The 13,978-nt window shown below is 38.3% G+C and overlaps 1 protein-coding gene across 2 annotated transcripts in view; it reads left to right on the forward strand.

The window, feature by feature from the left end:
- The window catches only part of lamb1a (laminin, beta 1a), a 91,349-nt gene extending 81,132 nt beyond the window's left edge, over positions 1 to 10,217 (forward strand). For both annotated transcript variants that reach the window (XM_041203628.1, XM_041203629.1), the window contains 5 exons: positions 1,851 to 2,058; positions 2,445 to 2,586; positions 4,984 to 5,160; positions 6,375 to 6,534; positions 9,685 to 10,217. In XM_041203628.1, coding sequence (XP_041059562.1) covers positions 1,851 to 2,058; positions 2,445 to 2,586; positions 4,984 to 5,160; positions 6,375 to 6,534; positions 9,685 to 9,821 — 824 coding nt within the window. In that variant the 3' untranslated portion in view covers positions 9,822 to 10,217. The remainder of the gene's footprint in view (positions 1 to 1,850; positions 2,059 to 2,444; positions 2,587 to 4,983; positions 5,161 to 6,374; positions 6,535 to 9,684) is intronic.
- Positions 10,218 to 13,978: the final 3,761 nt, after the last annotated feature.

Here is a 13,978-nt window from a genome sequence, read left to right on the forward strand (position 1 = left end):
TAATTTTGAAGACCACTTTACAGAATTCTTTGCTAACTTGTCTGTTCTAACAAAAAGGGCTCAAGTTTTTTTTTAAAGCATTCCTCATAATTAAAGCCATTCATCTTTGGTAGTGTCCTAGTAAATCTCTCCTCTACTCCCCATAGCAGTAACATTTTTTTCTAAAGGATACATAAAATGGGACATAATATTCTAACTGCAGCCTAATTATTTGTATAGGCTAGTATTATTTCTATTTATATTGGTTTAGTGCTATAAAAAATGATCTGATAACCAACAATGTATTCTAATAACCCTCCAATTGGTCAATCTGTATGATAATATTGAACATAATGAGTTATTTCAATACAAGATATTTTCTCCAATTCATAACGAATCTTGTCAGGCTGAGGGGGATTTTCATTCTAATTATAGATGCTTCAAACTGAAAGCAGTGCTTTTGAACAAGTTAAAATGACTGCAGTGCCATTGGCAATAGAGACCCTTTCAGAGCAGGAGAGAGGCTTTCTATTCTGGTGCTACTTTTGAAAGTTAGAAACTTACCACACATCATGTTCTACATTTTAGAAGCAAAGTCAAGACAGTGATCCTGTTTCTTGTCATAAAGGCACTACTTAGACAATTGGCGGAGAAGAAAAGAGTTGACGTTTCAAGTCCTCATGACCCTTCAACAGAACTGAGTGAATATTAGGGGGTGGGGTGGGGGATGTGATTGTAGAGACAAGTGATAGGAGCAGATAATCAAAAGATGTCACAGACAAAGGAACAAAGAGGTGTTGAAGGTGGTGATATTATCTAAACGAATTGTGCTAATTAGGAATGGATGGCAGGGCACTCAAGGTACAGCAACAACTCTGGCAGCATCAGCAGAGAAGGAAAGAGTTGACGTTTCGAGTCCTCATGACCCTTCAACAGTTCTGTCGAAGGGTCATGAGGACTCGAAACGTCAACTCTTTTCTTCTCCGCTGATGCTGCCAGACCTGCTGAGTTTTTCCAGGTAATTCTGTTTTTGTTTTGATTTCCAGCATCCGCAGTTTTTTGTTTTTATAACAGCTACAACTCTAGTGAGCGTGGGGTGGCCTGCCATCCATTCTTAATTAGCACATTCGTTTAGATAATATCACCACCTTCAACACCTCTTTGTTCCTTTGTCTGTGACATCTTTTGATTATCTGCTCCTATCACTGCTTGCTTGTCCCTACAACCACACCACCGCCCCCACCCCCCCAACCTTAAACCAGCTTATATTTCACCCCTCTCCTAATATTCACTCAGTTCTGTTGAAGGGTCATGAGGACTCGAAACGTCAACTCTTTCCTTCTCCGCTGCTGCTGCCAGACCTGCTGAGTTTTTCCAGGTAATTCTGTTTTTGTTTAGGATTTCCAGCATCCACAGTTTTTTTTGTTTTTATCTACTTAGACAATTGATCTATTTGGAATATCTTCTCCAAAATAGAGAGAAATGCAGACCTAAAGGTGGAGTAATGAAACTGGTTTAATTTAGATTTTTACCAAGAACACTAGCTGCAGCTTCCTTGTTTTAAGTGCGATCATTTCAGTAATGCAGGCTTTTATTCAGTGTAAAAATTCTCGTCCAGCTTCACAAACACATTCTATTTGATCATGTAAATCTGGTGCTAATTGCTCATAAGGACCAGGCAAGACAGTGTTCTGGTCTTTGCTCATTGATATCAATTAATGTTTACCTTAAAAACGATACTTGTGTGAAAATTAGGCTTCTAAATTGATTATGTTTTAGGTTATCATGGCTGTATTCTGCATTTCATTTTACTCTTATCCAATAATTACTTGACCCAAAAACACAACAGCCTTGTTATTCTCCTGCTGCAGAGGATGGTGCTGATCTGGAGAGTATTGAGGCAGTTGCTAATGAAGTATTGAAGTTGGAAATGCCAACCACTCCTCAGCAACTTCAGGATCTGACCAATGATATTCGAACCCGGGTAGAGAGTCTGTCAGATGTAGAAATAATCCTAAACCAGAGTGCAGCAGACATTGAGCGAGCTGAAGCGCTATTGGATGAGGCCAGGAAATCCAGGTGTGTCACACAATCTGTTCTTGTTTAAACTACCAGCTACAGGTACAATTTTAGTTAAATTATTTTCTACTAGTTCATTATTTGAGTTCAACAACTTGTCCTCTAATTTTAGTAGCATATGTTAGCCATAATAGTTTAATAAGTATTGCAAGATTTCTTAAATTTAGAATGATTACTTAATCATTAATCTTTCATTAATTTTTACATTCCACCCAGACTCTAGTTGTTGTCACCAACAATTAATATTTGACACAGTATTCTGGCATGATGTGTGAAGCTCCCTATTTTAATCAAATTCAAAGCACCTGGACTTAATCTGCTACAATTAAATTATAAATATTGCAGCGGAGGCTGATCTTTTTAACATAACTACTTCTGTGTTACAGAATACTTGCAACAGAAGTTAAAGACGCAGCTGATCGTGTAAAGGAGGCCTTAGATGAAGCGGAAAAGGCACAGAATGCAGCAGCAAAAGCCATCAAACAAGCTAACGAAGACATTGAGGGGACACAAGACCTACTGACCTCAGTATGTCACTAGTTAATACAATATACAAATACTTCACTTGCAAAGAATGTTAGAATAGTGGGGGTTCAGATGTCCTTAACCCAGTCAGTTAAATCTCAGTTCTATTACAGTCCTCAATATCCACCCATCTTCTTAACTATATTAGCACTGGGACCACAGTCAGTTTATGACCCAGTCAGTTTATGAATATTCATTCTTTCATTTGCCTCTGCGTAACGATAATATAACTAATTTTCTAGACCAGGCAGACACTCATGATAATTTTGGCTTCACATATGCTCCATTTGTTTGCTTGTTTCTTTCTTGATGTTAGCTTTAACCTGCTGTAAAATTAAAATTATTCTTTTCCCTTGAAGATATTGGTGCTAATCTATAGCCCCCCGCCCCCAGCCAAAAGTCTGAATATTACTGTCATACTGTTTAATTGACTCATACAGATTCCGGTACTTGAACTTGGATTGCCATGCTTCTGGCATGAGCTTAAGTGAACATCCTGAGCTGTTTGAATATGGTGGGTGTCACAGCAGAGCCAGACCTCAGCTGATGTTTCTCTGTTCACACTTCATAGCAAGATTACAGGACAGAGTGGATCAGGGTTAGGACCCTTTTACAGTGCACATGTTGAAGGTACCTGCATTGCTGCAGGTAAACAAAGTAACTTGATACAGACGAGGAACCTGAGATTTTCATGGTCTGTACAGCACCAAACAAGGCATTGCATTTACCCACAAGCCACTGGAAGAATTTGGGAACCTATCTTTCAATAAGTAGCTGGCTAAAATTTTTATCAGTTAGCAATGTTTCAAAGATGGTTACACATTAGAAACTTGAAACAATTTTGCTTATTTTCTGCTCAGGGTCTGTTCCAAAATTGCATTTAGTGTTTGACAAAATTCATTTGTAGTTGTCAAACAGCCCAGATGCCTTCATCTGATACTTGTGAATTTAGAGCTGACCCCAGAGCACTGAAGCATTAGGGTGCTAATGTAATATGAGGAGCAGCTTTGAACTGCTCTGTGCAGGCTTATGTTTCCTGATAAAATGCCAGCATTTCACCCATTGCCTACAGCTGTATCGCCACTTATATCAACAAAATAGTCCATGCTCAGTCTAAGTCAGTGCAGCTCTGTGATTAGATCAAAGAACTAGAGCACAGTTAACTATTACAGACTCCTAAGTGCATATTTGTTTGACAGAGAATACACAGGGTAATCTGTTGCGTTAAAGTGGCCTTTATCTCTCTCTCATTCTTGGTTTTAGCGTATGTCTTTGTCTATTTCAGTAATCCAGCCATGCTTGTCAACAGATACCTGTTTGTTTAAACGTTATCTAAGAGAAACGTAAAGCAAATGCAACTGACAGTGAAGAAAGTAGCAGCCTTAATCTAACCATTACAGAATTGAAAAGCCCGTGTGTAGAGATATATTGAAAATTTAATTTACTGCTTTCAATGCCATACAATTTTGAGTATATGAGAAATTGCAGCTGGGCATAATTTTGTACCATTTAGGCTGGTCAAAGAAAGGAAGATTGATTATTTACTTATTCTTTCATGGAATGGGGTCTTTGGCTAGGCCAGCGTTTATTGCCATCCCTAATTGTGCTTGAGAAGGTAATGATGGGACACTTTCTTGAACTGCTGCAGTCCATGTGGTGTAAGTAAACCCACAATGCTGTTAGAAAGGGAGGTTCAGGATTTTGACGCAGCGACAGTGAAGGAATGGCGATATGTTTCCAAGTCAGGATGGTGCGTGTGGCTTGGAAGGGAACTTGCAGGTGGTGTTCCCTTACATCTGCACTTGTCCTATAAGGTGGCAATGATCACAGGCTTGGAAGGTGCTGTCATCAGAAGCTTTGTGATCAGTTAATAATGCTGATAGTCTATACCCAGACTCAAATCTAGATTCTTTCAGTATTTACCTGAATGTTACTAAATTTCTCACATCTTTAACCATTCTAATTTTCTTGATAACATTGTTCTTTTCATTCTCTATTTGAACATGCAGATGACTAAAATTCAGAGCTGAAATTTCTTCAATATTTAAGATCTCCAGTTTCGCTGTAGTTGTAATTTGCTAATTAAAATGAATATATAGCACTGAAGAAGTGACCATGGTCCATACTGTAATTTTACACCACCAATAATGTCCTCTCTTTAAAACATTCCATTCAAGTATTTCAACGAGTGAGAAAATTAGGACATCTAATTGGCAAATCAGTACAATTTCTATTTCAAAACGGGATGAGTAAAGATTTTGTTCTAAAGTATAGTCTAAATGAAATGAGTGTCTCCCTTGTGTTGAACTGTTAACTTGCAAGTTGTTGACTATAAATTGAACTGTTTTGTTTACCTATTCTACTTCAGTATAAATCTTTGCTTTTTAAAATATATTTTAGATTGAATCGGAGACAGTAGCATCAGAACAAAGCCTCAACAATGCTACTGAACGCTTAGCACAGATTGAAAAGGATATTGATGAACTAAAACAGAAGACTGCGGGCAACACAATCACTGCTGAAAACATTGGGGACACTGCAGATAAAATAAAGCAAGCTGCAGATGAGGCCAAACAGGTAGGCATTTTCAATCATTTTGGAGTAAATTTAGCATTCAGTTTACCTTCTCCCATTTTTAAAGTTGAATAATTTCCCTCTAGAGCATTTTCCTCTTGAGGGTAAGAACTCCCAAGTTCTTCGGTCTCTTCTGATCGCCTCGCCTCAGATGTCTTAGGCTAGGTGTCAATTTAGTTAATATTTTCTTCATTATCTCCAGCATCTGAACATTGTTACTGGTTTGGTGACAGCAACCCTCGCCTCTGAGTCACAAGAATGAAAATTCAAGTCCAGCCCTTGACTTCAGTGCAAAATCTAGATTGATTCTCCAGTACAGTATTGAGGGGAATGCTGCACTGTTGAACGTGCAGTCTTTCAAATGAGGTATTAAATTCAGCTTTGTCTGCCTTGCTGGTGGACATGAAAGATTTCATGCTCTTTTCAAAGAGAAGCACGTGAGTTCTCTTCAACTAACATCATTAAAGCAGATTTTCTGGTCATGTAGCTACTCTTTGTGGGACCTTGCTGTGAGAGAATTGGCAGTTTCTTTACATTAAAACAGTGACTGCATTTTAGAAAAGCACTCAATTGGCAGTAGAGTTCTTTGGGACATCCAAAGATTATGAATGGAGTTATATAAATGAGAGTACCTTTTCTTTTATTGTCCCCTCTTTCGGGAAGCCTTCTAATACTTTACAAAACAAATAGTAAGCTCCCTATCCTTTAATTTTCTGTCTTCCCCAGTGGTCCTTTTTTAAAAAATTAGTTCTGTCAGGTACTTTCCACTAGTCCCATTTTTAATCTTCCCCTAAGACAGGGAAAAGGATGTAGTCATTATACTGACCTATCTGTGCTCCCTCGTATGAAGTTTATTCAGACCTGCCATTGTATTTTCATTTAAGTTCCTCGGGCTGTCAGTGACTGTCTTATCCAAAATTTCTTTTTTTGTTCTCCTATCCTCTGCAGAAGTTCAACATCCGAGTTTGCTCATGTTGCTGTGCTAACACGGAATTTCATTTTTCTGGTGGTCATAGATGAAATAAGGCAGGAGGAGATTCATGGAACATAGATGCCAGCATAGACCAATTTAGCCAAATGGCATATTTCTGTGCTGTTAATCCTATGTGAATTTAATCACTAAATCAGTTATGTTACTATAGTAAACTGGGTCATCTCATCGTGTACTGCCCATTCATTGTGAGCTGTTAATCGTTACAAGTTTTTAAAAAATCCAGGTTCTCGATACCGTCCTTAAAGAAAAGTACACTATTGTAGAAGACGCCATTGTAAAAAAATCTGATGCAGCTTCTGATGCTCGAAAGAAAGCAAAGTTATTGCAGATCGAAGCCGAATCATTATTATCAGATGCCAGTCGGAAACTTGAGTTATTAAAGAGTAAGTATTACACAATGAATCATGTTATCACCATGTGTTACAAAGGGTAGGACAATAATAAAAATGCTAAACCAAAGGGCTGCTTACAGAAATATTTATGGCTTAAATTTAACTTCTTATTACTCAAAATCCCTGAAGTCAGATGTACTGTAAACTAATTCAAATACAAAACAAGATGCAATTCAGTTCAGCTGTTCAACATCCTTACATTTAGAAATATAACACTGTTTATTTCTGGCAGGAGTAGCACAAAAGTTACTTGAGTTCACAATTCTTAAAATGTTTGAATTAAAAAGCACGAGATTTAGAAGATAGTATTTTAGTCACCGTTAACATGCAGGGTTAGAATTTTATATCTACAGGTTAGTCAAGCAACAACTTGACGTATTCATATTCATAGAATCGTACCTTACAGACAGCCTCAAATACCATCCCTGGATATGCCCTGTGCCACCGGCACAGTGTTATACAGTCAGGAAGGAGTTGCCCTTGGAGTCCTCAACATTGACTCCAGACCCTATGAAATCCCATTGCATTAAGTCAAACATGTTCAAGGAAACCTCCTGCTGATTACCTCCTATTGACGCCCTCCCCTCAGCTGATGAATCAGTACTCCGCCATGTTGAACACCACTTGGATGAAGCACTGTTCATGGCAAAGGCACAGAATGTACTCTGGATTGGGGCTTCAGTGTCCACCATCAAGAATGACTCGGTAGCACCACTACTGACTGAGCTATGGCAGGTGGTGAAAACTTACTTGACCTTGTACTCATCAATATATCTGTCACATTGAGATACCCTCCATTGTGCTTTGTAGCATTACCATTGTGCTGAATGGGATAGATTTCAAACAGATCTAGCAACTCAGAACTGGGCATCTATGATGTGTTGTGGGCCATCAGAATTGTATACAACCACAATTTGTAACCTTATGGCCTGGTGTACCCCCCACCCTGGTTCAATGAAGAGTGCAAGAGGGCATGCCAGGACCAGTACCCATGCATACCTAAAACTGAGGTGTCAACCTGGTGAAGCTACAACACAGGACTACTTGCATGCCAATCAGGCGAAGCAGTGTGGGGTGGGGAAAGGCAGGCATAGTGATATCACTAGACCAGTATTCCAGACCCCAAGGTAATGCTCTGGGGATTTGAATCCCACCACAGCAGATGGTGGAATTGGAATTCAATAAAAATCTGAAATTAAAAGTTTTTTTTATAATCATTATCACATAATCACGGAATGTGGGTTTCACATAATAACTATGAAACTGTTGTCGATTGTTGTAAAAACACATATGGTTCACTAATGTCATTTCGTGAAGGAAATCTGCCATCCTTTACTGGTCTGGCCTACGTGTGACTCCAGACCAACAGCAATGTAGTTGACTCTTTAAAGCGATGTCCACATTCCATGGACGATTTTTTAAAAATCATGCAGTAGACAGAGCTAAGTGATCCACAAACAAACCGATCAAATCTAAGTTCTGCATTCCTGCCACATCCAGTCATGAATGGTGGTGGACAAGTAACTAACTAGAGGTGGCGGCTCCACAGATATATCCCCATTCTCAATGATTGGGACCCAGCACATCAGTACAAAAGACCAGGCTGAAGCATTTGCAACCATCTTCAGGCAGGTAGAAGTGCTGAGTTGATGATCCATCGCTGCCTCCTCCTGCGGTCCCCAGCATCACAGATGCCAGTCTTCAGCCAATTTGATTCACTCCACAATATCGAAGTAGTTGAAGGCACAGGATTCTGCAAAGGCTATGGACCATGATAACATTCCAGAACTAGCTGTACCCTTAACCAAGCTGTTCCAGTACAGCTACAACACTGACATCCACCTGACAATTTGGAAAATTGCCAAGGTATGTCTGTCCACTAAAGCAGGGCAAACCTTTAGCACCCCATCAGTCTACTCTTGATCATCAGCAACATGATGGAAGAGGTCATTGATGACTATCAAGCAGCACTTGCTCAGCAATAACCTGCTTACTGATGCTCAGTTTAGGTTCCACCAGGATCACTCAGCTCCTGACCTCACTGCAGCCTTTGTCCAAACATGGACAAAAGAGCTGAATTCCAGAGGCAAGGTGAGTGACTGCCCTTGGTATCAAGGCAGCATTTGACCAAGTGAGGCATCAAGGAGCCCTAGCAAACCTGGAGTCAATGGGAATCAGAGGGAAAACTCTCCATTGGCTGGAGTCATACCTAGCACAAAGGATGATTGTGGCTGTTGGAAGTCAATCATCTCAGCCCCAGGACATCACTGCTGGGCCAAACATCTTCAGCTACTTTATCTTCCCTCCTTCTGAAGGTCAGAGGTGAGGAATTTTTGCTGCTGATTGTAAAATGTTCACCATTCCTGACAACTGATACAGAAGCAGACCATGTCCATATGCAACAAGGCCTGGATAACATTAATTCCTGGAACAATGTGGCAAGTAACGTTTGTGCCATACAAGTACCAGGCAATGACCGTGTCCAACAAGGGACAATCTATCCCCCCACCCTTGACATTCAATGGCATTGCCATCATTGAATTCCCCACTGTTAACATCCTCTGGATTGGGGGGGGTTACCATTTCACCAGAAAATGAACTGGACCAGTCATATAAATGCTGTGACTACAACGGTAGGTAAGTGGTTAAGAATCTTGCAGGGACTTAACTCATTTCCTGGCTCCCAAAGCCTGTCCACCATATACAAGGCCCAAGTCAGGGGTGTGATGGAATACTCTCCACTTGCCTGGATGAGTGCAGCTCCAACAACACAAGAAGCTTGACACCATCCAGGACAATGCAGCCCACTTGATTGGCACCCCAGCACCACCTTAGACATTTACTCCCACTGCTGGATAGTGTTAGCAGTGTGTACCATCTAAAAGGTACACTGCAGGAATTTACCACCTTAAGTTAGAATCTAAATGCAGAAGCAAAAGAAAACAAGCGGAAAACTGTGCCTTTTGAACTTAAATCACGAATGGGAGCAGCAGCAGCAACTGTATTAGAACATCTTTATTCTCTTCATAATTAAACTAATTGATACAAAACATTGTAAAGCAAGAATGACAAGACTAATCTAAAAGCTGTATTTGAATCTAATTGCTCAGGAATTGCAAGCTAACGTTGTGTTTTCTACAGAACTAGAAAGAAATTATGACGACAACCAGAAAGCTTTGGAGGAAAAAGCACAAAAGTTAATAAAACTGGAAGAAGATGTGCGTTCATTGCTGCAGACAATTAGCCAGAAAGTTGCTATCTATAGCACTTGTTTATAATGAGAATCATTTCACTGACACCTATACTTTAAGTTGCCTTACTGTCAGCACCCAATATTCTACTTAAGCTGAAGAACAATCAATGCCAAGCTTTTTTTTAAAAAAAGAAAACTTGCAAATTTATTGAATCATTATTTTAAAAAGGTGCATATTCTACTTCTATGCACTTTGGTTTCTATTAAAAATGTTTAAATACAATGTTTCAGCCATAAAATGCAATCTACAACCATCAGTATTTTTGTATTATTGTTCATTAAACCTAGTCTCTAAAATGAAGTAAAAACACTCTGGAAAATGTAGCAAACTTTTGTAGCCAGTATTTAATACATTTATTGCAATCAAACTATACATGACATGGATATAATAAACATTGAGCAATAAATGCTTTAAAAAAAATCTTGGTCTGTAGAAATTGCACTGAATCACCAGACGTTTGTATTTACTTCTGATGGGGAAAAAGTTTCTGTGGCACTAAGTTTTCTGAAAGTATCTTAACCAATGGAAGAGACAGTGAAGCTTAATATATCAACCTGGCTTTAAAAATTAATAGAATAATCTGAAGAAGTCATACGGACTCAAAACATTAACTCTGTTTCCCTCCACAATGCTGTCAGATTTACTGAGATTTTCCAGCATTTTCTGTTTTTATTACTCAACAAATGGCCCTGTAGTTGGCTATTTTATGCCAGCTTTAGGAAGAGGCACTAAACAAAGATCCTAGACTATGAATATTGATGGATAACTTTGCACTTAATCCATCATTTCTGTTAAATTTGGTTATGTAGAGCTATAGGCACTTATACATGTTCTCATGTCTACTTTACAAATTTAAACTTAGAAAAACTCATTCTCTTTTAGCCTTTGCAGATAGAAGCTTGATCAAGTTGTCCAAATTAGGTAGTGACAGCTAGAACTCAGCAGAAGAAAGGATGTGAAATGTAGAATAAATTGGTGTTAGAAAGGGAGGTTAACAATTACTTGGAAATGGGGTAACAAAAAGGCAGGGTTGGCTCCATGGGCTAAACAACCTACGTTTCTGTTCCCAGATCTAAGGCTGATTGGAGATAATTATTCTCTGCAAGATATCTCCTATTCATATGCAAACCTTTAAGTTAGGAGTAAGAACATTTAGATTACTTTGGCCATAAAGTGATTTTTAAAATGTCATGTGTGCCTGGAATTTCTATGCATGTTCTCAGGCTAGAGATCAGAGCCCCTAGAGAAATGGCTAAAACAGCCAAATCTCAAGGGCTTCCATTTAAGTTAATAGGAAATTAGGAGAAGCTGTGACTTCTCAATGTTAGGTCACTCTGCTTTTTTTTCAGCCATTCAACTTGCTGTGAAGACAACTGATGAGAAGCTACAGACTGGAAGAGAATAGAAAATCTGAAAGCAAAAAAGCAGCTGATGGATGGAAAGTAGAAATGTGTATGGAAATGAATGCACCCTAGTGGCAACTAATCTTAGCACCTTAACTCCATTACAAAATAGGTCTAATGCTACATTATTTTGAAAAATCAGATATTAAACACTTCTACTAAATAAGTGCATAAAAACATTAAAACAGTGATTTATTTTTGATTTGTAAATTTAAGGAAAACTCTAGGGCAAAATCCTCAAACCAGCCCAGCATGAAAACACAGCCTTCAAAATATAAAAATTGTCAGCATCATTATTTTTCTAAAGCAAGTGACCATATTATGAAAAAATATGAACGTTGCTGGTGGAGGAAACCTGGGATTAATACCTTGGCTTTGAGGGCACCAAATTAACCCTTCACTTTAACCTCAGGCAGATATTGACACTGAGTTATCACCCAGTCTAACTGGATTGCCAAACTGTCTTGCATCCATCAATTTGGCTTGTATTAGCATTTACAATATCAACCTCCCATCAGAGTCGGCATACGCTACTAAGTGAATGAACTAACCGTGTCAGGCAATTATTAACAAGAGTCATGAACTACCAATTACTTATTAACTATAGCATTAGTTAGCATAACTTGAATGCCAAGTATGCAAGTATTTGTATATAGTGTTAACTTACCAGCTTTTATGTTTAGTCATTAATTATGACTTCAAAATTAATGCTTAATTTAAAAAATTGCAGTTCAAATCAACATGGGATTATATAAATAGGTCAGATTAATTCAGTTTTAGCTGATCCATTAACATATTAGCCAGTTAATAGATGATCTATATTTTGTAGTTAGCAATATTTTCAGAACTTGTGCAACTCATTGTTATGAGCTGGGATAGACGAACTAGTTTCCTTGCCTTCCTTTGGGAGAATGGTATTTCTTTGTGTAGAGGTGCCATCCCTTCATTCTGTAGTCTGTACTGAAGGGTAAATTCACCCACTGATTAGCTGTATCTGGGAAAACTGAGTTATATCTCACATTTGATCTCGGAACTGTATACATCTAATGGATGTTTTTTTTCTGAATTATATGTTGAGTTCAAATCCTTTCTAATCAAAATCATCTCCATTTTATTCTAACCCCTGACAACTTACAAATCGTTGCACCTAGACATATCAGGTCAGCCATTAACTCCCTGGCTTCTGAGATTTTTGCTGACAAAATGGTTGTATGCAGATCAAGATAATTTAGCACATCTTTATGTCCTTAACAAATATATCTAGGCACATGTCTGGCTCTTTTTCTAACACTTAAGCACTGTGTATAAATATTCATGGTTTAATTGGAATTTGCTTTTCTTTAAATCATTAAGTCTCGCTACTGGCCCCAATTTGTAAAAGTTACTGTTTATGACCAACAGAAGTCTCAGAGCACTTTACAGTCTAAGTTCTTTTTGAAGTGTAGTCACTGTTGTAATGCAAGAAATGTTGAGGATACATTTAAAGCAATTCTTAGTTCATTTCCTGTACATTTAACATATAACCTCCCTGATGGGTCACTCTAAATGCAATGCCCCATAGGCTACTGAACCATATGGACCAGGGATATTGCCAGGATTTGATAACTGGTCTGTGATTTCAGCCAGTGGAGGACAAACAGTCAGTCACAAACATGTCATGAATGAATTCTGTGAAGACCAAGTTTGGATTTGTCTAGGATTTATCTGAAATGAATAACCTACCCATGCTCACCATCAATTGTCCACATAAAGAATAATCAGTTCATTTAGAAGATGTCTGTCTGCCATAGCACTGATTCTTTGCTGAGATATTGTTCTATCAGGTGGAGGGGGAAGGCAACTTATCCCTGTGGCTTAATTGATTATTAAATAAGGTAATGGTCTAATTGTGATGAATTTCTTAATTGGAATATAGCAAGTTGAAGACAAAAGCCATCTGACATGGATTGACTAAAATAGAGAATGAGGAAAAGCTTATCTCAAGTGCATTTTAAGGTCAGTTTCCCGAAAGGGTTTTTTGCAAATCATTCCCAAATACTTTTTTAAAAACAGTGCAAGCTCTCAAATGCAGAAATAAATCAGATAGTCTCACTTTGATTTTCACAGTTGAGCATATTATCCTAAAAGTCAAAAAGATCCAATTTGTATGAACAATAACTGAAAGCTTAGTAAAACAAGACCTACCCCTTTATAACAAAATGATTTAATTATGATTTGCAACTTCAACCTCTTTTCTCCTAACAAAAATCTAGAAGGATGAAACAGATAATTAATCTTTTAAATAAGTGTCTGGAAAATTAAATGTACTGCTTGATTTTTCCACTGCATATCATCCAAGTAAGCTTTCCTGACCAAAGAAAGTGGAGATTGGCCCCTTGTAGCTCTTTCTGGGCAAATCAGTCACTTAAGCTTTTGCAGAAATTTGTATTGCCTTGAAATATTAAAAACCGCTGATTAAAAAGCACTCTATGATTTTACTGATAGACTGCTCCATTCTGAGAATTTTCTCCCCAAAGTTTTGTTCTGCACATGCATGAAAACAAGAACTTAAGATAAGTAGTAGGAGGTAAAAACAAAAAAACTGCGGATGCTGGAAATCCAAAACAAAAACAGAATTACCTGGAAAAACTCAGCAGGTCTGGCAGCATCAGCGGAGAAGAAAAGAGTTGACGTTTCGAGTCCTCATGACCCTTCGACAGTAGGAGGAGTAGACCATTTGGCCCCTCAAGCCTACTCTGCCATTTAATACGATCAGGGCTGATCAGATTGTGGCCTTAA

The sequence above is a fragment of the Carcharodon carcharias genome, chromosome 13, assembly GCF_017639515.1.
Source record: "Carcharodon carcharias isolate sCarCar2 chromosome 13, sCarCar2.pri, whole genome shotgun sequence".
NCBI lineage: Eukaryota > Metazoa > Chordata > Chondrichthyes > Lamniformes > Lamnidae > Carcharodon > Carcharodon carcharias.